The sequence below is a fragment of the Melanostigma gelatinosum genome (assembly GCF_949748355.1).
Source record: "Melanostigma gelatinosum genome assembly, chromosome: 14".
NCBI classification, from domain to species: domain Eukaryota; kingdom Metazoa; phylum Chordata; class Actinopteri; order Perciformes; family Zoarcidae; genus Melanostigma; species Melanostigma gelatinosum.
Window position 1 is genome coordinate 7,926,225 of NC_136647.1, and position 25,562 is coordinate 7,951,786.

Below are 25,562 nucleotides of genomic sequence, written 5' to 3' on the forward strand. Positions count from 1 at the left end.
CTGTGTAGATGCATGAGTTTACACACACGGGATAAGTCAATGACACACACAAAGTCACACAGAGCCCCGCATGTCATCCCTGCTTTACAGACAGACACAGCTGTCGCTGGTGCAAAAACAAAACAAGTAGTGTGTGCATGCTGTGATAGAGCAGCTCTGAATCCTTGAAGAGCTGCACAACGGTCCTCGTGTCACTGTCTTCTATTGTACGACAATAGAATAGGGATTGTCTGCACTTCACATGTCTGCCCTCTCTCCCCAGATAAAATTATCATATTGTCATTTTCTGATTTCAGCCTCAAGCTTGTGTGAAGTAAAAAGCATTTTTTGTCTCTTTTCTTGGTAATTCAACTGTGTAGTAAAATGAAAGGATTTCATTTTGGTGTAAATGGTTCACTCGAGATTGTGCTCATGTTCTGTACTGGAACATTTGTAGTTTTCATGTGATCCTGCCTATGACATTTCACTGCCCTTTTCTGCAACCAAAGCATCGAATCCAGTGTGTTTTGAATGGGCTCTCCAGCACTCCAATCTGATGTTTTTCCTCCGTTTTCCGTCTTGAGTGAATCAATGGGTGTGGACCTGGCTGAAAAAGTAGAAAGAAACCGTGATGAGAGATGACTGGATGTTGGATGATTACATTTGACTTAGGCTGAAATATCAGACTAATACAAACAAAGCACCAATAGCGGAAGAAAACATTACGTTTGAACAATATAAGTAATTGATGTGTAAAGATCTTGGAACACATGTATTTTCTCAGCACGGTATTTTCTGCATCTTGCATAATTGTGCCTCAGGCAGTAGAAATACATTTCAGCAAAGTCATGTTCAGTGCTACAAATCACAGCCTGAAGCCCACAATGTCCCCCGTTGTTAAGTTTCTACAAATGTAATCATTCTCAGTTAAAGGAAGTTTCATATAGCAAGCAGCGCTGTTGCTGAAAAATGCTCCAATTCATCGGCACGAATCCAGGAATTAACATTAGAGATACAGTCTCAGCCTATTATCACTTTTCACCAGAGATAAACATAACAAGAACTATTAGCTCGGCATAAAGTGAGTCATATGCTCACTAGTGGTTTTGCAGAACTTTATATTGTGTAATGTTTCTTTTTTTAGTGCTGTTTTTCTGTCGTATCACAATCTTGCACAATATAGCACGGGTGTACATTTAAGCACAACATTATGATCATTGTCTCTGCCCTAAATGTGATAAGATGAGCCACATTTCCCTGCAGTTACATATGAGACCATACATTGCTTGTTTGTAGCAGCAAGAACATGCCGTGCTTATGTTGTTTTATTGAGAAAGAAATGTGTGATTTTTCCCTGTTATTTACTTTTTTAAAATCTATACATTGTTTCTTTAATTGTGCTCAGACATGCTTATCCATTTTGTCCGTGCAGATATTCAGAGACGTGCCGATTTCTGCAGGCGTCCCGACCAACCTGCCGCTCAACATGTCCAGGAGGAGGAGCAGCGAGATCAAAGCCCCGTCCTGCAGCGAAAGGCCTCTCACACTGTTCCACACACCAACACATTCCCAGAAAGGTGAGCTGAACCAACCACCTCACTGGATAAAAGTAATACAATTCATTGATTGGTTATTGTTTCCCTCCCCATAGTCGTTGTCAGACGCAACAGCTACGCTAAACAGAAACTACCACAGAGCGGTTTTGAGTGTTTTTCCAGGTGTTTATATTTCTACAGACAGATTTTGTCACCGCAATGGCACCGCAACCATGCAGGGTGCAGTCCCGAAACTTTACAGGTGTGAAGTTGAGATCAAAATGAAGGCCGCCATTGAAGAAGGGTGTGGTCTGAGCGACGGCACTGGAAGTAGTGAGGTTGTAAGTGAGGAAGGGGCAGTTGGCCCCCCCACTTTTCTCCCCTGGCCCGATTTGGAGTTGCGGCTGCATTAACAGGCCGTTAGTGGTCAGTTTTGCTTCGAGTCCGTTAGCTTATCATCAGAGATGGTTCACAGTGGTCAACAGATGTGCGGTTTTAGAACAGGAAAAAAAGCACGTCAGTATAAAAGTGGATACTTGCAGAACGATGGGCAACATCTTCTTGGCTGAAAACACCAAAGTGTTTGTAAATCTATCTTTATTCTCATAGGTGAAAAGAAGAACAGTGTTGCCAATGCCACAGTCGCTGAACTGCAGCAGCCGGTTTCCTCCTCGACCAACTGTAACAGCAGCAGCAGTAGCAGCAGCAGCAGCCAGGGTCGAACCCCGAGACACAGCCTGACCAGCAACGACGGAGAGCAGGACGCCCGGCAGATCCGGCCCAGCTCACTGTGAGTGATTATTAGAATATGAATATGAAACCTGTGTTGTTGGAATGCTTAACAGCATTCCAACAACAATAATAATAATAACACAAAAACTAGAGTGAAAGTCAAGTAGAAAGAAGAAGAAAGAAAGAAACATTCCTTTATTTGTATCATTGGCAGTTTAGATTTAGTGCAGTGTAACCAGAATGCAGCGCAACGTGCTTTGCAAACAAACATCAAAACAGATGAAAAAGAGAAACAACATTAAAGGAAATCAGTGGACAAGCTAAAATAGATGAACAGATGTTTGTGAGGGAGGGATTGGCACGGAGTTTGGACACATTTATGAATACAAAGTGACATACCATCACAAACACACGGGTTCAAGAATGTGCACACTCACGTTTTCATACATACACAAATCCGCAGGAATGCATGAGCACATACACGCGTTAGCACAAATGTAAATATGTGGCAGCTAAGAGTTTAGAGAAGCAGTCTTGTGACTTTCAGGTTGTTGGTTTGAATCCCAAAAGCATCTGGGAAGTGTGCAGAAAGGATGTGAACTCCAACTGCACCAACAATGGAAGACTGTGTCTTAAGAGTGCCAGACCTTCAAGTACAGGCTGTCTCCAAGACGTCTCCCCGCTGCCACCTCTCCTTTACTGTACCACACTCCTTCATCCTCCATTCTTTAGTCTCTCGCGAGGGGATAGTTGTTACACGATCCGGCTTTCATTTGAGTACTCTCCTCTAGATGTGAATTCTGTGTCAGTTATTTATTACTTTCCATTGCTCTGCGTGTCTGGGACCCCCTTCACTGACGGAGGACGTCAGGTCGTAATCTGACTGATGTGATCAATTAACAACATGAAGTGTGAAAATCAAGCCTCATTCATGAAAAGCTGTAGATGACACTCACATACTGCTCAACCTTTGCTTGTAATGTGTGTAACAGTGTACATTGACGAGTAAACAAATATTCATATGAACCTCTTGACAAGCAGCTTCATCCTTTAAATGTTCCAAAAATGTCACATAAGTTGAAGAGTTATGGTCCTTTCAAAATGAGCTGTGAGGTATGTGCGGAGTCTGAACTTGATGGGGATAAAGGATCCACTTTGTTGTTCTACTAATTAGCCTGGTCATTTTTGCATTTCTTGAACCACGGTCAGGGTTCACCTCAGGGCGTCATGCAAAGATACAAGAGATGTGTCATCCATAACATAAAGAGAGCTTCAAGAGCATGGAGAACAAAAGGAAGACAGAGAAGTTTTCAGATTCTCCCCTTTATGAGACGCATCAATGATTCATGACAGGAAATGTTCACAGGATTTCATCCTTTTGTCCGTTTTCTTCTCCCCCTCACTGTGGAATAGTGTGCTGTCAAGTGTTTAATACATGGTGCCCTTTGATATATGTACGGTACTGTATGTACGCAAGTGTGATCGAGTTCCTTTCATTAACTCTGCCCCAGCCTATTTAGACATCAGACGTCATGCATTTTCTCAGATGAAAAGCCTCGTGCTTTTTGCACTTGGATTATGGCTACATGGGGGGGAAAAGGGGGCAATGTCTGATTAAAAAAATCACCCAGCTCAGTGGGAACAGACACAGCCGAGGTTTTTATTTTAGATGTAAAGATAGAGGTGATGAGTTTTCTGGCTGGAGTAGTCGGTGAAGTGTGAGTCTCATTGGAGCTGTCAAGGCCAAGATGGATTCAGTGAGTTGAATCAGGTTGTGCTTTTCAAGCAAACAAAAGTCCCACATTGTGTGCGTTGTCTCACTGTATTTGTTCTGTACAAAGAGGTTTCAGCTTTATCTTGGCACAAATACTGAAAGAGCGATGAAACCAAAGAGTAATGAAATCCATCTAACTTGAGGGGGAAGAAAATAACATCTCAGACAATGTAATAAGCCTCTCATATAGATAAATACAGTATGCATTGCTGCTAACTTTATGTCTAAAGCTTATTGAGCTGTTTTATGAATATGTCTATCTGAGATTATTTTATTATCTGACTTAATTTATTAATTTGGCCTTGAAACATCAAACTCATTCACTGAGGTCAAGAGCCTAACATAGTTGCGTCACACATCCAAGTCCTCATAATAAAGCTATCGACAGAACATTGTAGTTCTAAATGTACCCGAGGGAGAGACAAAATAAATAGAAAATAATTAATTATAATTAATTTAACTATCCAGCATTGTAAATTAAAAGCTCCACCTTGAACAGAAGCTAGGAAAATGTAAGTACATTGTGCTGATGAAGCCTCTTTTCCCTCTTCACTTTAAATACACAACGTTTACTGTGCGGTTTTGTAATTGAAGGTTGTTAATATGACTGTTAAGATTCCCAATATGTGGTCAGTTTATCCAAATAACGGCGGTTTGAGAATTAGCTGCGCTCATTTTTCAAGATGTGACAGCAGCATTAAGAAAACCTCAAGGAAATATTTCCTCCCCAAAGCACCCTTTTACAATCACACATGCCGTGCCAGTCACCAGGTCATATGGCTCTTCTCTGCTGTTGCTTCTTGATATTTTCCTTCCTTTTTTTTGCCTTCAGCACAATACAGACATAATATGTCACCCGCTCATGCTCTTAGACCTTCGAATATTATTCTGAGCCCTTGCAATAGTCCCTCAGGTGGGATTTAACTTAAGTTTTGAAATGGCAACCCTGATGCCGCTGGACATTTCTTATTTTGCCAGAGGCATCCAGATCAGAGCAAGTTCTGGACAGACTTCCTCCTACATTTTCTGTTCCACCTTCCACAGCTGCTTGCCCTCCCATCTGCGACGCTGTAAAAAGATTTAATCGGTCATGAGATCCTGCAAATAAATAAATAACTGATAAATGTTATTCAACGAACGGATACATTGAACAACAAGTGAGTAACCCTATACAAGTACCGGGACTGTAAACTCTCATATAGAAGCTTGTGTCACCACTTCAAAAGAAACACCAGTTTCAATCAGCTGTTAATTCCAGTTTCTCCACTTTTCTGCTTTTTCCCCCAAATTAACGTTAAGCTGCCGTCGATGAAACTCAAGACTTTGCACATTTGACACTTACCAGTAATGGGATGGCTGGACAATATTAATAATTTGGAAAAATTGCTGGTGCTGGACTTAAATCAATTGCTGAATGCAAAAAGATATTTCTGTCAGAGAAGAGAAACTCAGAATGACGTGACTCTTCAGTTGGACTGATGGAACGAGTGCTGTGGAATTGGACGTAACACTGAAATTGTCAAGACAGCAGGTAAACATGGGGGAAGTTTCAAGAATCTATTGGCCAGCTATGTGTACACATACAATGAATTTGACTTTAAGATTGCATTAGCTGGGAAGCAGAGGGCAGGAGGAATGACAGGCCCAATAAAGGTGCGGTTCTCTCTTCCATTGTCGTACATTATTTTGGGAATTCATGGTAAAAGTGTTCGCCTGAAGCGCTTTATAGTGGCACCATGTCATCATTATATTCATGTCGTCATTCGTATGGATAGGAGGAAAGAAGCAGCACAGTTAACCAAACGAACTCGTCGAGCCTCTTGCCTGTCTTCTGTGTTGCTGTAATGAGGGAACGCTGGGCTCAATGACGCCTCTTTGACAACCGCAGGAAATACAATTCACGATGCTCACGATGCTATTGAAATATTTTTGGAAACCCAACTTGATATTTGCCGGTCATGCAGATTTATTTTGCGAACGGCGTTTAAGCAGCAGGTGATGCATTCCTACTTAAGGGATGTTTCCAATGTTCGAAACACAAACCGCGTCACCTTAAGACGTTTGTGATCAACAGGACCACACTACTTGCATGCGGTTGTTGCAAAAAAAATGTAATTTTGATTTGATTATTGTTTTTAGTGTCAAGGCTTGAAAAAGGTTTATTATTCCTTACATGTATTGTCTATACGTTTTAGATTCATGCTGTCGTTGTTGGCAGCTTTCACATGATTCAGCTTGTAATGAGATGGAAGTGTGTGACTGTGATCGTGTTAGTAAGTGTGTGGGTGTGTTGTAGCACAGTGCATTGATGGCCTGTTGGGGAGGAGTGTGGAGAGACAAGTGATCTGTTGAATCAAACCAACTGTGAAATGTGCTGCGAGTCTGATGGGGAGAGCATGTCCACCTGAAACAAGTTGATTTTCTTTGTAACTTGCTTTTGTTGTACTGTTTTTATTTTTTTTGTGCACCATGCCGGCAAATGTTCTCTCTGAGAAAGAGGAAAACTATTGATTTATCTATTCAAGGAAGGAGGCAGAGAAGAAGAACGGGTTGGAGTGACATCGATGAGACAAAGCACATTGACAGACGAGCAGTGAGTGACAATGGAGAGAGCACCGTCACTCAAACGGACACTTTAATGAACGAATGGGAAACCTTTTACTGGGTTTTTCTTTAGGTTGGAGCTTGGTCGGATAGAAGGATGAATTATATTTTACATCATCATGTCATCTGACAATTTGAAAATTAAATGAGACAGCTGTAGATAAACACTATTCCCTGAGCTTGGAAAGACTCCCCCGACAATTACGTGTAATCACAGTCGAGAGATGGACCAAATGGTAACTGGACTGTAATTGTATCGCACTTTTCTCGTGTTCTGACCACTGAAAACACTTTAACACTTCATGTCATCATTCACCCATTCACACTCTGATGGCAGGGGCTACCATGCGAGGTGCCACCTGCCCATTAGTCTATATCTGTCACTTGATGACATGCGATGCCACTGCAGAGTTAATATTATCCACAGAAGTGCATTGTCTGCATCATGCATTCATCACTTCTCCTCTTTGTGTCATTGAACGTGTCGTATAGCATTACCTGTGGTCATTGAAGTGGACAATGCGTTTATCCCTAAAGAGAGGCTGACCGGGATTATCCCAAATCTGGTTTTAGGATGTAGCAGTGTCACTATGGCAACACACATTTCACGTCATCGAAGAAAGGGGAAAGTCGATGCTATAAAAAGGGCTCCATTATGAACGAGTTGATGTTCTGTACATCAGTGGAGGATAAGAGGAAAAAAACACCCGAATGCCCTGGCTCACAAATGTGCTGCGAAATATGTAATGGGAGCAATCTGACACCGGCAGAGTAATAGAGTGATGTTCTACCTTTGTTGCAAAGTTGTTTTGGTTTCACAGCCTGCAGCGTTGCTGTTGTGGTTCAGCCGCACTTTGACAAAAGTCATTTCCTGACAGAAATTTGTGCATTAGGGCGGAACACTTGTTACCTTTTACCTCAGCAGTGGGGTGCAGTTACGTGGCTGCGCTCGGCCCTTGGAGAGTGTCTCTGGTCCACATCTCGTCTCGCTTAATCCTCGGTGTGAAAACAATTGACCGTCGGCACTATTAGCTTGAATAGCACCATTTAGCTCACTTCTTGAAACAAGATCTCAGTGATTATAGGGCCATTCAAAGTGCGCTGAGTGCATTTTAAACTCAATATACTGATTAGGTAGGAACCCTGTTTATTTCACATCTAAGTGACCTGTTGGTGAGCGAATCAGTAAAAAAAGGCTCAAGAAGTAGTTACAAAGGAGGCCGATTGTCTTTGCTGTTTAGTACATTAACTGGGAGGCCTGCAGACAAGAATTTAAACGTCTCCCATTAGAAGTTATTATAATCTACAGATGTACTGTGTACTGAACATTAAGCGACATTCTGCTGATATCATCCAGCCTTTTAAGGCTTTTTCAGTATTATTTCACATATGGGACATAGCAATGAAATAATGCAGAAGCAGCAGAAAATGACTGCTTTGAGCCTGAAACGCATGTTCAGTCGTGATGCACGACAGCCTGGTTGGGTGTTCTGTTTCCTCATGTTTCCTTTGATGTTGTATGTGTCCCCCCCACTGTCTACAGATTGTGAATTGCAGCAATCAGTTGATATGTTGACCAGCTACCAGAATCATGTTGGGGCCATATGTATCCACAGTGAAGTCAGCTTAAGCCTCCTTTGTTTTGATTCTGAAAGCTCACCAGAATGTTTTTCTTCATCATGGCTATTAGTCTTCATTTAAGGTTGTTGTTTTAGGCCGGGCTGGAGCCCATTAAGAGGCTCACATCATCAATTGAGTTCTGTTATTAAGGGGTCAGATTCTCCTTGCAGCTCAATTATTTCAGTTTTATTTCAACTTTTGTTTGCTGGGAGGTTTTCCTTGTGTGCTGGGAAAGCTAATGCAAGTAGACCTCAGTGAGAAGGGAAACCCCCGAAGTAACATCATCTCTCTTGAAACATAATGTCAAAATGTATATCAGGTTCGTTAAAATAGCTTTCTTTTTGTTTTTACAAGTCGAGAACCATTTAGTACTTCACCTCATGGCTCGTTCATTTGGATGGAAACTTCATCTGGGTTTTTCTTTCATCTTGTGTTTCCAGGCTGAACCCAAAGAGTCGTGGCAGCATACCAGCCAGGTAAGAAGAACGCACCTTTAATTGGAGAATGTCACACGGGTCGCAGCTGATAATAATACATGTTTTGTTCTATGTAATACTGCCAATGCTATAACAATGACATGGTATGTGTCCTCCAGCGCAAAGTCTCCCAGCCCCACTTCCCCACGCTCTCCCTCCTGGCCGATGTTCTCAGCCCCATCAAGTCCGCAGCCGACATCCTCCGCCTCCAGTGACTCTTCCCCCGTCAGGTCGGTCCACATGGTGTCATGGTTTAATCACAGACTGCCACTAATCACAGTGAAGCATTAAAAGACTGTGTTTGTACCGGGAAACGACTTGCTGTATTTCACGACTGATGCTGTGGCCATAGACTGTCTTGTTCGGGGGCTACAGTAGGCCAGGTAGACTGCTCCGATGCACAGTGAAGATTTTTACTGTCTCACTCTTTGATTGTCTCCAGTGTTGCGGGCAGGAAGGCTCGAGCACTATATGCCTGCAAGGCAGAGCACAACTCTGAGCTGTCCTTCATCGCTGGGACCATCTTTGAAAACGGTGAGTCAGGCTCTGGACTTGACAGCAGAATGTGGGTTGGTGTTTGAAAAAAAAAAGAGGAAGAATAAACTGTCAAAAGGAAAAGTCAGATCGTGAGTTGGTTGGACCTCGTTTAGCACGTGGTGTTTTTGTTGGGGTTGAAAATGTGTTTAAAGTAGGAATTACAGAATTGTTGCGTTTAATAAAGTGTGTTATTTGTGTTGGGGGAAAGAGGAAGATGCACTGCAGTTGCACAAAGAAGCTTTTTAGTTGACACCTTGCAGTTAATTATTGGTATATCATATAAATAAGCTTGGATGTGCACTTGCACACTGCTTCAGAGAATATTAGAGGCTGGCAGCACACTGGAGTATAACGGATGTACTTAAGAGCAATGCATTGATTTTGAATGCATATATATAGTATATACATATGAAAGGAACCCTACATGCACACACACACACACACACACACACACACAAAGGACACAGTCAATTATGAAACAATATTATTTCTACTTTTTAATGCCTTTCTTTTCTTTCTGTCCCATCTGCATATGAATCTCGGTACAGACGGCCTCAGGCTCCTCTGCCGTCTAATTACAGCCACTCCAACCTCAGGCCCAAACTATAAATCACATTTATCTCCTCACAAATCTTTTTTTTTTGCTCAACTCTCCTAATGAAGACCAGATTTGCACAAATTTAGGTTGTACTTCACTTCGGCAGAATAACCGTAGAACTTAATTGTTCTGGTACCTTTTAAAGCCCTGCAGGGTAAATGGTAGGGTGCACTCTTTTGGTCATGCTAGTTGACACATGGTCTCTTGGACCCCCTCATACCCTGAAAAGCGTGACCGTGGGGACTCAACGCTCACGTCTTAACCAAGGACGGCTGTCCCCACAGATCTCACGCCTCATAAAACCTTTTGAGCCATTAGAATACTTTTAAAAGACAATTCATTCATCTGTTTATCTTAGCTTTGATACAGAATAATACCACAGGTTTGATTCATACTTTGTTAAAGTCAAGAGGATCCATGAAAATCAAAAACAGATGAAAAACGTGTGTGTGTCTTTATTTCATGTAACTCTGGTAGAATGGTCTGCAGCATTTGTGAGTTACATTCCCTGAGAGGACAACATGTGGTGAACACACAATTTATTTCTGCATCAACGTCTGTTTTAACTTCCCGTTTTTTGGCCATATCTTGCCAGAAGTCTTCTTGTTTAGTGCATCTTTACCCAGCACATTATAATATACTGCACGCCACAGCAGAACACAATTAGCTCCATTATGTTATTGTAGTTCATACAAGCCCACTGTACGCTACAGTGGATTTATTTAGCAGCTTAGATGGTGGTGGAGACCAAAAAAGAGCTGAAATAAGAGTGAATGATGGACTTGGCCAGGTCAACTTTTTAAGGCCATAATAATAATTCAATGCTGTGTTTACAGCTTCTTACTCTGGCCCAAAATGGCAAAAATACAAACAATTTATACGGGTTTAAGGAATGTCAAAGACACGTAACATAACCTATGTTCTTCCAAAATCAAAAGTGCATTGAACCCAAGCAGCGCATTTAGATTAGACGGGTTGTGGCTTATTTGGCACTGCATTACGTAGGCTACACACAGTGGTATATACTGGCCGACCAATGAAGCACCATAAGTTAATCATAAAAGAGTTTTGAGAGGACAAGGACAAGTGATTTTTAGTTACCTAACAATTTTAATGTGATGTAATTAATTCAGTAGACTCCTCAATAGCAAATCACAGCTTTTAATAATACCATAATAACCATAATCGTTTTTATTCAAAATGATATTCCAGTACTTGCAGTAGCTCGCTATCACCCTCATCTGCAGCTGATGAAAATGTTTGATAATGTAGGAAACACCCATGTCTGGCGTCGACGTCTCTCATTCAGGCACATATTTAACACTTATCAGCAGCCGTTGATGTGATGTGTTGCTGCCAGAGATGTCTGCTCACAATCATTAGATATGAAACATTCAGATAATGAGGAACATGTTGACACGTTGACTGCACTGTTTTCAGTTGTCGCCGTTTGTCTCCTAAACCACATTCCTCCAATCTTTCTGTCTCACACTATCTGCGCTCGTGCTTATGCACGTCTGTGTGTGTCCCACATATTTATGGATATTTTTCTTGAGATGTTTTTAAACAAAATCAATGTTTCTATCTCTCTCTCTCTCTCCAGTTCATGTCTCCAGGGAGCCCGGTTGGTTGGAGGGAACTCTGGACGGCCGAACGGGATTGATACCAGAAAACTATGTGGAGTTTTTATAGTTCAGGGCCAAACAAAAGACTGCATGATACTGGGCTGGAGTTGACCAAACTGGACTATAGATTTGACTGCACAAGACTAAACCAACTATTAGATCGTATATACTGGACTGGACCATTGTCGATGAGGCCTCTCATGTCTTGACTAGACTGGAAAATGAAACTGGACAAAGCAGAACTATATGGAATAGATATGACCCAGGACCGAAGGAGAGACCCATGAATTGCACTGGAAAAAAAAAAGAAGTAAAGATGAGTCCCACTGTTACTAGGTTAGTGTGGAAGACTTCCCAAGTCCTGGGGGGAAAGGATGTGGTGTTGGTGTGGGGGGGGATCACATGTACAAATGAGTTGATATTTCTGAGATGTAAGGCTTTTCAGCCCTTGATTTATTACTTCAAACTGCACTGCCATTGCTCCAGAGTCTCCTCTTTTTATCAGCCAGATATTGAAAAGCTTCTTGTTGAGATGGTGACGACAGGGAATAGGTTGAAAAGCAAGCGGCCTTTAACTTTGGACTGGCTAGTTCACGTCCTCACTGTGCGCTGTTTGACTGATTGCTATTCCCATTGAGGGACCGGAGCGTTTAAAATGATTTGGGTTTTTTGGTTGCACGGCTGTAAATTTGTTCATGAGCACTTGCTGTGGCGGTCCGGTAATTCCCCAGGACAAAGACTCAACCCGGCTAATGTTTTAGAGCTCTAGTTCAGCAGCAGGAGCCCCGGGGCAGATCATCTCAGGATGAGGTTACCTCGAAAACAGTTTGCCAAAAGGTCAGCGTTGGGTTTGTCCTTATCCATTGTGCCTCTCCCTTCAGATCAAAAAATGTGGAACATCTCAAACAAGCTCCATGAGCAGATCAGTGGTTTACAATGCAGCGTAGGAGTAATAAGTGCTTCTCTAGCTTGGATATTTCTTAATTGTTGAAAATAATTGGATCCATCACTTCCATGGTGTTGAGTCACGTTTGCACCGTCACAGAGCACCCGTCAACCGAACCATTGATGTTTCAGAAATACATATGATTTATCATATTTTAGCCATCGTGCATATTCAATCAGTAGCTTTGCTGTCGATTATTTAATCTTCAACAGCATGGAGTGAGCAAACAAACTAAAAATACATAAAATACATTTTCCACGCACGTCATGACGCAACACAACAGCCTTTTCCATTTTTATTTATTTTGATGTAGAACCGCAAGACAATGCTAATAATGTAATTATCTGACATTGACATTCAAAAAGCTCAGGCATTTAAAGAAAAGAGAAAACATCCATTTATTAGAATTGCTTATATGTATATTATGCACGCTGGTCTGCTTTGGGGCTCCAATTCAAGTCCTCATTTCATGAATCAAAGCTGAACTTTTTCCTTCAACCACTTGGTGAACATCTGCGTCAAAGCTTTCGATTGTAGGACAGAGTATTGAAAGACTGTTTTAGCATTTCAACAGGAAAATAAGAATGGGAGCGTAAAGAAAAAAACTTAAATGTGAATTGAGACTACTTTGTTTATATCTGAACTTCTTATTTATGAGAGTTTCTTAAAGACTCAATCTTGAACTGTATTCATTTTGAGGTGTTTATTGTCGTTGTAAATATATACACAGCATTTGATAAGGTATAATGTTTTTTTAATTATGAAATTTTATATTTTGTATTTTTAGCATACTAACTTCATTCATAATTTCGTCTTTGTACCATTTAAGTCTATCTACAGCCTTAAATATTCTTTCAGATGTTTTGGTGAATTGACAAGATTGTGCAGAATAAAGAGTGATGTTAAACAGCTGCAGCTGGGTTTCTGATGGCATGTCTATACACATGTCGCAGTGTTTCCTTTGTATTTTAATGTGACTGCAGTGTTGAATAAGTCACACCAGCATCTACAACAGTGACATTTTTTACCAAAATATACAAAAACTATTTCTATGGAATCACAGAAATAAAGGGATTAACTAGCAGCTACAAAAGTCAAATTGTGCCATGCAGTTCAACTTGCATGTGGTTCACACATTCACGCCACTTTGTTTTTATGACTTTTTGGACATATGACATTTGTATCACTTATTTCGACATGCTATACTATGACTTTTTTGTACTTGTTTCGACATGCTATAACATGAAATTGAATTCATTTTTTTAATGCTTTAATACTTTTTTGACATACTATACTGACTTTTTTAGATTTACTATTCTCTGACTTTTGAGATACAATATACTAAGAGGTATTTTGATGACTTTTTCGACATACTATAATGACTATTTTTGGACATGCTATATATGACTTTTTAATATGTATTTTGACATTCTATTCTATGACATTTTTCGACACACTTTTTTTTTTTTACGTGACTTTTCGACATGCTGTAATATTACTTTTTTTTTACATGCTATATTATGTCTTTAGTATGTCGATACTCATGTTATAGCATTAGTTTTGACTTAATTCGACATTCTACACTTTTAATTTAACTATGCTCTGACTTTTTAAATGTTTTCCTTACAAAAATACACCCAGATTCTTATTATCACACTATACTTTAAATGTAGGATGACATAGCATACCATCGTCTTTAATGACATTTTACACTGACATTTTTCTGACTATACTATAACGGGACTTTTTCACGACGTGCTATGCAATGACATTTTTGTATTTTATATCAATTATCAGAATGTTCCCGAAATAACCAACTGTTGCTTTAGATTTTCCATTTTTTTACACTTTAGTATAATCCAACATTCCATGCTATTTTTAACAACTTAAATGTAGAGAAAAAATAAAACTACGGGAGATGAGCATTGAAAAATATGAAACTTTATTGTGTAAGATGTTTGAACTAAAGAGAAATCAATTCCTCCGAACCTCCACTTTCAACACGAAGTCAAATCCAATGTCAAAGAACCACACAGATAACTTAATTCAACATTTAATCAAATGGGTGAAAATATCGACACTGACTACAGAAGAGGTGTAATACAGAAGTAAAACAAACTATTGGTTTTTTTTAAACAAACATTTTATATCTTGTTTGTTTTTACATTGGATTACAATTACATAACTGAAATACGAACATAACAGACCAATGAAAGCCATATGTACCAGTGAAACATGATCTGCCCTTAATCTTTAAAGATAATATTTTTCTGTATTTTATACAAAATAGACTATCAACCAGTATGAGGGTAGTGCAATTCCATCACGCTCTGGTAGATTTACTTTCACGCGGAGGCTCAACTTTTTTTTGTTACGTTTTCCATTTTAAAGTGACCAGTAAATCCTCACAGCAATATACACGGGATCCAAAGCCTGGACATTTACAAAAGATACCTTTCAAAAAAAGATACTAGAAGTTGGATAATAATTGCTACTTAAAATGTAACTGCTTGAATACTTCTTTTCGTTTGTTAAATCTTTTTCCTTCTCTTCTGCTTCGGTCACTTATAGAACTCAAAAAGCTCCTCCAGTCCGTCTGACCCTTCCATCCCTCCCCTCTCCTTCGTTTCCTTACAACTTTAAAACAGTGAGGATTCATATTGACATTCCCATTGACTCGTAGAATTTACATTTACTTCACAAGACAAACATGTTTAACACTTCCTAATGTATTCAACACGTCTACCTTTATCAAACACAAACCAACAGGAACAAAAATATTTACTTTCTTGACTCTCTCAATGTACAAAAAGGATTGGGTAAAATTATTAATATCAAAGTGGATCAAGCTGATTTATTCAAAATTGCAGGAACATTTTTTTTTCATTTTTTACATTAAAATATTTTTTAAATTTCTTTTTCACAACAGATCAATCTCCAAAAGCATCAGTATTTGTTAAGGGTTCATCTATTTCATGATTTCTATGGCTCTCTGTCTCCCTTTCTAAAGGACTTTACATGTCATTGAAAGGTAAAAGAGAAAAAAGCGTAGCGGTTACGGCCATGTAAAAATATTTTGTAATAATAGACACTGTTTACATTGCACTGGATATGTCGGCGCTGCTATATACACCTATGGCCCTTTAGAATGAGCATGGATATGGTTACATCTAAACGTTAAAGCTGGTTTTCTGAGGCACCACCACCTGGAAACAACTATAATACTGTATGCGAAAGTCACCCAAACAAATGAGAAGGTCAAATCTTTCCCAAAATAATCAACATTGACATGAGGAGCATCGAGCCGATGTTCTTTACCGCGCAAGGCCGCGAGACCGAGTTAGCCTGGCCGCGAGACCGAGTTAGCCTGTGAAGCTTAAAGCCTGCACTGTACAGCAAACCACACTACTGTGAGTGACAGAACGGTTGATAAAACATTATTAATCTTACTGACGAGCGGCTTGGATGCGTCCAGAGACGGTCTCCATGTTCAACTTACCACCTGGTCTCTCAACTGCAGTGGAGGAGTACCATTCAGAGTAAACAGCTGAAAATCTGTACGGTCAATGTTTTTGAAGCAGTTACACCAAGGAAAATAGAACTACAAAGGGGGGGGGGAGGAGCATTATGTTTGCGCTTCCAGAGCTGAAGCTAAAGTACAACTGCACTGTCAATGTGTTTTGCTTTTGTCACAACATAAGCGGGTACAAACATGTCTTACATTAGAAATGTACCAAATGCTGACCACCATCTGTTAGACAGCAGTGGATATTACTGCTTGCTTTGCAATTTCAAAAATACAATATTTTGTGCATCTCGAAAAAAAAAAAAAAAGCCTCTTATACACTTAACTTGGACGATAACGATCCATACTTTTAAGCTGGTGTAGGTGTGACACTGAAACCAATATCTTCCTCATACATGAGCACCCTCAAGCAACATTTCAAAAACCACATAAGAACTCTTTCACATCTCCAGGAAAAAGACATACAAAAACTTGATTTAACATTTGGCACTAGTGGAACACATCGAAGTGATGACACTCATAGCCTGAGCTTTGATTCACAAATTATTTGGACCAAACTGCATCTTCTTTCAAAAATATTTCAACTTTAGAGGTGACATCTTGTGCAAAGAACAGAGGTTCCATACATTATGGGTGTCTCTATTTTTAGCTCTCATATACAAAACAAATTATATATATGTATGTGTATATATATATATATATATATAATTATCTTTTCAGCCATGTTTAGCTCAACATCTTAATAAACCACTTCCTGTTTGTGCAAACAATTTGAGATAAAAGGTATATTTCATTTGAAAAGGTATTTTATCACAAATAATTTTTTTTTTTTTTTGCTGAAGTTAATTATGTCTGGGGAAAAAAAGAAGTTAGTCAGTTAATACACTTTTTAAAGAGTTGAGAATTGTCTAGAAAATTACCTTATTTGACGACATCATTTTAAAATTCTATTTGACTTTACTGTCATTTCTAGGGCGGGAACGGGCAGTCTGGCAAGGTAAAGTCATAAAACCACATTTTAAAGTAAAGTTGTATGAAACCATGAACTAAACTAGAACCGAAGTATGATCGCATACATGTCTAGGAAACAGAACAGAGAGCGCTGCTCAGATTTAAAACCGAAATTGCCAGCATGGAAAAACAAAAACAGAAAAAAATGTGTTTGTCAAGGTTGATTCATATTAAAAAAAAATCAAAATAAAAACCCGGTTTAGAGAGGATGGCTATGAAGAGCTTTAAAAGCTAAAAGGCACTGTTTTTCCCTTGTCAGAATCCCTGTGTAAACATTTCATTGCGTGAATGTGTCTGTGAATACTTTGAATGTTTGTGTGTAAGCGTGACTTTTGCATGTGTGGTCAGAAAAGCGCGTCTGCATAAAACAAATGAATATTCCCCCCGCTGCTGTTTTTCTTACATTGGTCATGTATATTAATCTGATTCACATCATTTCAGCTGAAAAGAGTCCTTGGGTCCAGAAGAAAAAGAAAAAGAAAAATGATTCTCTCATGTCATGTTTCAAATTGTTCTGTGTTTTCATTTATCCCCTCTTCATTGCTACCCGTCCTCTGGAAACCACAATACAGCGAACACTCACTACATTCTCTGCGCAGTAGAGATGGGAAGGGCAAACGGAGACAAGCTGGGCAGGTGAGCAGAGGAACAGTAGGCTCGAGCATGGCGGGAGCTTCAATAAGCTACTAATCCGGCGAGGTGGACAGTATACTGGGTGTGGAAAAGGTGTTTCTAGACGTAAGCTCGTCAGTAAAACAGCAATAAAACACTGGAGGCAGGCGGCCAACAAAATAAACAGCATCAGAAACCTGAGGACAGAGACCCTGGACGGAGGAAAGGGTGAGGGGGCGTTGGAAAAATTTATTTAAAAAATAGATTCCCGCAAAAATGCAACCTGTCCACAAGCCAACATGTTTCCCCTGGAGGACAACTTCTTCTTGGGTCGCCAAGAAAAAGGGCAACAGGTCGGTGGTTGGATGTCCTACCCTAATTTGGCCCAACCTGGTGCCAGATTGGGAGGCATGACGAGGTATTGTGCTCCAAAATTAGGCTGAATGGCTGAGGCCTGGAGGGGGGTGTGGCAGAATCCTAAAGGGGGCCCGGGAAAACGAAGCAATTGCATCCTAGTGATGGGGAGGCGAACAGGCAAAGGCTTAGGGCAAAAGCTTGGGGCCCCGGAAAGGTACAAGGGCAGGGTGGGATTTAAGGCATTGCTTCACAGCTTAAGGCAGTCATTTCTGATGAAACAGCAGAGGCTTGACGCTCCCGTCTTTGAATTTTGGTAACTGGTTGGTGATGATCTCTGCCAGCATCTCTGGGAATTCCACACTGAGGGTTTTATTCACAAACGTGTAGAAACAGATCTGGAGAAGACCCTCGACCATCTGGAGGAGACATCGACGGACAGATTAGTGAGAGAATATTAGATGTTAAAAAAACATTTTTTTTGTAATTTGCTGGATACACCTTAATTCAACCTGGGGTCTACAGTAGGTCTTAACTTCTGCTATGTAAGGCTGTACAGACGATTGGCAGAGAACGCTTGCAACAGATTCAACTGGACCATACAGTGACGCACTTAGTGGGATCTATGAGTGTACTCGTCAGGCTTTTGCACTAATTAGCATGGTGCAGGGAACTCAGTGGAACTCCAAGTTATTGATGCACTTCAACCGCAAGATATGAAAGCAAAACCAAGGCTGGTATGAAAAAGGAAGCCTTTGTACTTGTTATCGATCTGAAAGCAGATGTGTAGATAGCTTTTTATATGTAGCAAATCCTATATAGAAACAAGAAGAGGAAAAACACTTAGCATGCAGTGTATATATCAGTGTGAGTGCCTGTGTTTCTCTAACCTCCTGCATGGAGTCCAGTAGCTTAGTTAGCTGGTAGAAACGCTGCCAGTTCTGACTCGCGTTCTCCTCTCTCTTGACAATGGCTTTTCCCAGTTCCTTGATGTACGTCATCCTGATCTCGTCAAACACCGCCTGGCTTTTCAGTCCATCTTTTGGTACTGTGTATGCACACGCACAAACACACACACACCAAGAGACACATCAATATAAAGGTTAGCTGGTAATGGCAGGATTGTGACTCAAAAAATGTAATGAAAAAAATTGGAGAAAAACAAACATTTTTGAGTGGCCCGTCATAATATCACATGTTTAAAATCCTGTCAGGATAGTGTTACTTTGATACCCCGTGGACACATTATATACACTATATCTGCTCTGCCATCTGCACAGCTGAACAATTCAAACTGAAAATCCATCAGTGATGTTCTTATATGTCTTAGTCTGTTCTTTATTTTGTTGTATCCTGCAACACACAAAGACTACATTAATACTTCATTAAAACTTCCTGTGTGGGACCGCAACAAGGACCCTCAAGAGACACGGGTTAAACACACACATATGTAAGCACATACCTCCGAACCAGAACGCTGTGGGCAGTGTAAAATATGCAGAACTAAAAGGCTATTGCGTAGTGTGTTCCCTAACTGGTGTGGGCTGGATGGGAATCTATGTTTGGACACACCTCGTAAAAATCACAAACTCTGCATATTTTGAATGCGAAAACAGCTGAAAAATATCAATATGGAGATGTCATAACGACCATGTCAACACATGGCAGACTCCTCGTCAGTCTGGTGCCTGGCATCCCCCAGGCTCAGCCCACAGTGACTGGCCGAAAGAGTATGCAATGCCGCAAAGGGATTATTAAAACAGCTCAAACCAGTTGTCCTGACAAGTTAGTGTTTCCGTTCCTCAGGGGAACAAATGGAAATAGCTCTCAGGTACGAAAATGCAAGCTCTGCATGGAAATGTCATTTCCTCTGCGTAACGCGCACGGCGCCTCTAAAGTGCATCCTTTCCCCTGCCATTCACTGAGAGTGAGGCAGAAAGGAAGAGCGCTCTCCTAGTTTACATAATTGGGGGGGGGGGGGGGAAAGCCTGATTTAGTAATAAGTTTCTCATGCTGTGTACAGCTTTTCTGAAGATTTTAAGGGTTGGTAATTACAAAGCTGAACTGGTACCCCACTGATTTTATAACTATTATTTCACCTCTTCAGAAAGTAAGAGAAGGGAGGGCTGCTGAACATTTTACCTCCTTTACATAGCAAGCCAAGTTGTGTTTCATCCACTGGCATAAGAGGCAGAAAGATGAACTAATTTAACTCTTCGTTTGTAGTGTAATAAAGAGTTATTATCCACCTTTGTATTAATAGACTTGCAGGTTTTGCATGTGTAGATCAATATCCTCTGACATTGCAATGAAAAGGCCGCAGCAGTGTCACATATGAGATGTGTTTGAAATCCCAGAAAAATCGGCAAGTTGGTGAAGTTTGAAAACGGAAGCGTGTTTCGTTACCTGTGCTGAGCAGCAACAGGACCTTCATGCACAGGTACTCGTCATAGGACACCTGCAGCCTGACGAACTCATTACAGATCGTAAGCATCTGCTCACACTGGTCGGTCATGAAGGGCAGCTTCATGCGCTCTCTGAGAGGAGGGAGACGGAAAGAAAGGGCATAGGGAGAGAGTAGAGGTGAGGGAGAAGTGTAGAACGGACATGTAGTGAGAGGGGGAATCAATAGAAAGAAAGCAAAGACATATAGATTAGACTTACAGCGCTTTCACTCATCCTGTTCATACAAACGCACTTCAACCGTGAAGGAGAAAACCAGACTGTGAAATCTGTCCCCATGGATTTTCACACCTCCCTTCCATTTACACACATTACTTTCTACCTTTTAAAATCAACACACAGCACATTCAGCTGATACATAGCCTGTGGTTGTAGAGCCCTCTCGTCATTGTGACCAACTGCAGTGTTACCGGTAAGGACCTCTTCACCTTCCTTATCTGTTTTTACCCCTCTCTGGTTTGATGTGACCCTTGAGAGAGACTCTATGAAAGCATTCCGCAGACTACATTACTGTGATGAAAATGTAACCTCACATTATTCAACATCACACTAAAAACATTATTCATTAATTGGGTGAACATTTAAATAGAAATGCTCTTCGCAGGTTTCACTTTTATCATGGGAATTATCTGAGAATATTGAAATGAAAATGAAAAAGCCGATTGACATATTGAAATGTAAATTAAAATTTGAAAACTAAAATGCAATATAAAGATTATAAACGAACTTCGCATTTTTAGAAGTATCATTTAAATCACAATGTCAATAAAAATGGAAAAATCCATTTTTATTTTAAGACAGCTTCATATGCATATTCTCTGACATTTTGAAAATGTCCTTTTCAAAGACTAACCCTGCTTTACAATATATTCAAGAATATACAAGTTCCAGCAACCTGTCAGTCATTCTTGGAAAGGCTAACCACCGGAACTTTATCGAACGCAACACAGAACCTCATCTCGATCGATGTCAGTGACAGAGCAGAGTATTTGCTCTGCTCCGTCATGAGCGTTTACTGGGTTAATCATTCTCTAGCTGATTAGCTAAACTGCAATCACTTGCGCCAGCCTAGCAGCTGCCATTTTGCCCAGGCAGATAAACAATGCCACTTCCGGTCGGCGAATAGATCCAGCGCACTAAGTCCCGCCTTCTGAAAATGACCGACAGGTTGCTCGAACTTGACAATGCAAATGCGCTGCGTTAAAGCATTTGCGCAATGCTTTTCCATTTTCCCATTTAAATGAACATGAATATTATATAACATGAATATATAATACAGAGCAGAGTTTGTCTTTGAAAAGGAAATGTCAAATGGCTTTTGTATTCTCAAAGTGTCAGAGAATGTGCATAAAGTGATATGAAAATTTGAATGGAAATGGGTGACTGTTTCATTTATGCTTTTGGAAAAAAAAAAAAAAATGATGCTGGTACTGTATCACATCTGTATCACACCCACTGCTCGATGGAAGCTGTAGTTGTCGAATTACAACAAAATGATCATTCTATCTCGGTTCCATTAGATCATCTAATCAGTTTAACTGTCCCACACATTGTAGATACTCATTTATCTCTTAATATGTGACAATCAGCAAGAGCCCACTAAGATGTGAAGAGGTTTATGAATTCATATCAGAGATAATAGACAAATAGGGATAATGTCTCACCTCCCCAAGTATTTAAAGTCTGACCCTCATAAGCTAGAACTCGTCTGCGACAGGAACAGACAAGCTACCGGGAGACGAGCCTCTGCTTCATCCCGTTACCTCCAGGGACCACAGAGACTGTGGCAAGCACAGATATTTTCACAGCACAATCTATTTCTGCAGCCGGTGGTTCTTTAAGTAATGTGGCTTTGTAATTAACACACTGCAATTATACCTGAGCCGTCTCTCTGTGGCTTCAAGGCAGCACAAAAGGTTATTTACTCAATGGTTCAGCATGTCATTGATGTATTCTCTTCTTCCCGTTTGAGGAATGTGCTTTCCTGGTTGTGCTTTTTTTTAGTGTGTATTACAAAACATGAGGGGTTCTTTCCTATACATATATAAATCACGACTAATCTTCTTACAATTATGAAAATAATAAACAAACGAGACACAACATGTTAATCAGTCACCTTTGAAGGTGCTTGTAGGTATATTTTTAAACTATAGTCAGAGCCAGGCTGCATTTTTCCCTCTGCTTCCAGTTGTTATGTTAAGCTAGGCAAATAAGCCTTCAGATCCCCTGCACCACAGGCTGTCTCATAACTCCGCTATTGCAGGCAGCCATGTGCTTCCTATGAAATCCATAATGTCGCAGGCTGCTTCTTTTCATCCAATTCAACATTCTTAACACACAGAAACTACCAAATGACGCACATACTGTAGGTACTGCACCTAGAGCCAATGACCTGCCTTCTCTTCTCGACAAGCTGAACCGTGAACCGATGTTACTGTCTTAACAGAAGGTAATGCTGAAGACGGGACTGCACAACAGCCGGCCGCAGTACGCACTTGTTGATGACGAGATCAGGGGCGAAGCAGAGCATGCTGCCGTTGCACTGCTCGTAAGACCTCCAACCGAGACTGAAGGACATGAGGAACAGCCAGGAGCACTGCAGCAACGTCATCTGGTCGTCCAGGTGCAGGTTGCGGAAACCTGGGAACGTCAGATGAAGTGGGTTAGAAATACATGCACACAGAGAAATCACAGAGAAACAGTCATAATAAGCAGCTCATGATACAACACAAACAAAAAAAAAGACAATTACATTTGAGCATTCATTCATTTAGTCGGCCTTTAAACATTGTTGGTCAACAGCAATTGTTAAATGTGCAAGATTCATTTGTTTTTGCAGCTTGAGAATAACGATTCACTGTATTTGGGTGATGGCGTATGTTGCTGCCAGTGATATTATTATTCACTATTCTGTCTCTATTATGAAAAAAGCAGAGCATAAATAAATTGTTTTTTTAAATCCATATAGAAACATTGAAGGAGAGAAAAAGTAATTGCTCAATGCAGTTAAGAAGCCAGCTCTCGCAGTGCAAAATAGGGTGATCTAGTTAGACTGACATCCCAAGGCACACACTGAAAGAATGGAGCCAGATTTGTGATCTTACATATGTGGTGTGTGACCAATATTTAAGATCACATGTCTTGAATAGCAACAATTACAGTGAGAGGAGAAAGTCCCCAAGAAAATACTTGGAGCGATTATCAAGTCATGTGCCGTCCTCCTCATGATCAGAAACTAACATGGAAATCCATTTCAAACTCAGCACTTGATGTTCATAACAGGAATGCAAGTCATCTGGGTGGGACAACAGTAACAAAAAAGAAAACCACACAGTGCGACTGTGTGATGAAACTGTAAAATAGTCTGCCACGTCAAGTTTTGCAAAACTACTAACCTCAAATAAGTCAAGATGACACAATGAATGTAGTAATCGGACTTGCTTTGAGATGAAAAAGAGAAAGTGATGCTGTAGAAACATCTCCTTTAACATCATATGTATGTACATTCAAAAAGATATCTTTGGTCATGACTTGATCAAAGTACTCTGGAGAGGTTGGGTTTCTTTCATAAACCGGTTCAATCTGTAATTACGGATTCAGCCATTACAGATGTTTGTCAGATGGTTGCTGATAATCTGTTCTTCTCTGGTTCCACTGCCAAGAGGAATCATGCAGAAAAAAACAATGTGTACAGTCTTAAAAATACTACAAGGAACTTTCATTTTGATATTGGTGGTCCCTGTGGGAAAAAAGCGGCCGTGTTTCCGAGCAGCAGAGTCCCTTTAGAAAACCTCTTTACTGCAGCAGGGTCCGACTGTCTGCTCTGCGCAGTCCTGGAGTCTGAGCTGAAGGCATTTTCTGGTGAACCTGCATGATTTCATCTGAATTGTGCGTAATCCCACCCAGCGGCACCAATGGCAAGCCTTGAGAGTGATTAATGTAGAAGTAATGGTCTCGTTTACTTATGAAGTCATATAGAGGCATCAGTATTAAATTGAGACTGTTCCTCAACCACGTTACAGTTTCATTCAATTGACTTTAAGTTAAATACATCCACTGTTGCCACCACTGCACCAATTCAAATAAGTAACCGGCTACTCACGGTCAGAAGCAAAATACACTGGGGGCAAAATGTACTGTTAGGCAGTACTACATTAACCTGATAGAGCAATGTTACCGTTACGTTCATTTAGATTTGACTCACACATAACAATTAAAATGTGACACATTATTGTTGATTAAACTATTCACCATCATGGTATTCCCACTGCCAATGCCAACGTTCCCAGGTAGAGAAGGTGAAAAGAGAGGTGGGTGAGCCATGCAACTGTGTACTAAACGTCTAGTAATCAAACGGCAAACTTTCCATTTGAGATAGAAATGATGTAATTCCCTCTACCAGCTTAGTAAAAGTAACACATGACTTCATCTTCCATCAGTGACTTGGCCCACTTCACTCCACATTAGTCTCAATAACAAGCTGGAAACACTCCCAGTGACACACTTGAGCAGTGATATCCGTCTAAAGTAACACACGGCAAGGAGCGCTTCATTACCTGGCAGTGACTTTGCCCACTTGACTGCAGAGATGACCTGCTGTCCCCCGAGCCTGTTGAGAGTGGTCATGAGCCGCGAGGAGGTGTCGGGCAGAGTGCTGTCGTAGCCCGAGTAGATGACCTCCGGCTCGATGGCCTTGAGCACAGACAGCATCGTGGGCACGAGTTGGGGCATGGGCCTGGGGATGACTGGAACGGGCATGGTGGGAACTTTCAGCTTGGTCAGCTTCTTGTTTTTCCTCGCTGGGGGACGCGGCGGGAAAAAGAAGGGAAGGAAAGATGATAAAGGGAATTAGTGAGAAGTGAGTCATTATAATACCTTTTGTTGTTTAGCTAAATTGACAAAATGAAAGTGTAGTTTATATTGTTATAACAGTGAGTCTACACTGTGACTACCTGTGCATCGTTTTGACATTTTCTCCCACTAAATGTGCAAAACATGCGAGGGGTGGAGAGGGTGCCATGAAAAAACATGTTTTTTTCCTACTCTCTCCACCTCTGTTTAATTTCCTCTCCCGGCGTTTCTATGGCAACTAAGAGCCTCTCTGGTGGGAGTCTGTCTGCCGATGCGTTGACGTCCATCAAATCCCTCTCCCTGTTATTCCGTCTCTCCC

The 25,562-nt window shown here is 40.6% G+C and overlaps 2 protein-coding genes across 3 annotated transcripts in view; one reads left to right on the forward strand and one right to left on the reverse strand.

Annotated features, from left to right (window-relative positions):
• LOC306787618 (rho GTPase-activating protein 26-like) overlaps positions 1–13,277 on the forward strand; it is a 63,486-nt gene extending 50,209 nt beyond the window's left edge. Inside the window, exons 19-24 of the mRNA XM_079282809.1 lie at positions 1,412–1,556; positions 2,124–2,304; positions 8,685–8,720; positions 8,840–8,950; positions 9,163–9,254; positions 11,459–13,277. Of these exons, the coding sequence (XP_079138935.1) occupies positions 1,412–1,556; positions 2,124–2,304; positions 8,685–8,720; positions 8,840–8,950; positions 9,163–9,254; positions 11,459–11,547 (654 nt within the window). The 3' untranslated portion in view covers positions 11,548–13,277. The remainder of the gene's footprint in view (positions 1–1,411; positions 1,557–2,123; positions 2,305–8,684; positions 8,721–8,839; positions 8,951–9,162; positions 9,255–11,458) is intronic.
• A 1,068-nt stretch (positions 13,278–14,345) lies between these two features.
• LOC306788256 (glucocorticoid receptor-like) overlaps positions 14,346–25,562 on the reverse strand; it is a 55,759-nt gene continuing 44,542 nt past the window's right edge. For both annotated transcript variants that reach the window (XM_079283698.1, XM_079283697.1), the window contains exons 6-10: positions 24,949–25,191; positions 22,888–23,032; positions 20,336–20,466; positions 18,820–18,977; positions 14,346–18,348 (exon numbers count right to left, since the gene is read on the reverse strand). In XM_079283698.1, coding sequence (XP_079139824.1) covers positions 18,196–18,348; positions 18,820–18,977; positions 20,336–20,466; positions 22,888–23,032; positions 24,949–25,191 — 830 coding nt within the window. In that variant the 3' untranslated portion in view covers positions 14,346–18,195. The remainder of the gene's footprint in view (positions 18,349–18,819; positions 18,978–20,335; positions 20,467–22,887; positions 23,033–24,948; positions 25,192–25,562) is intronic.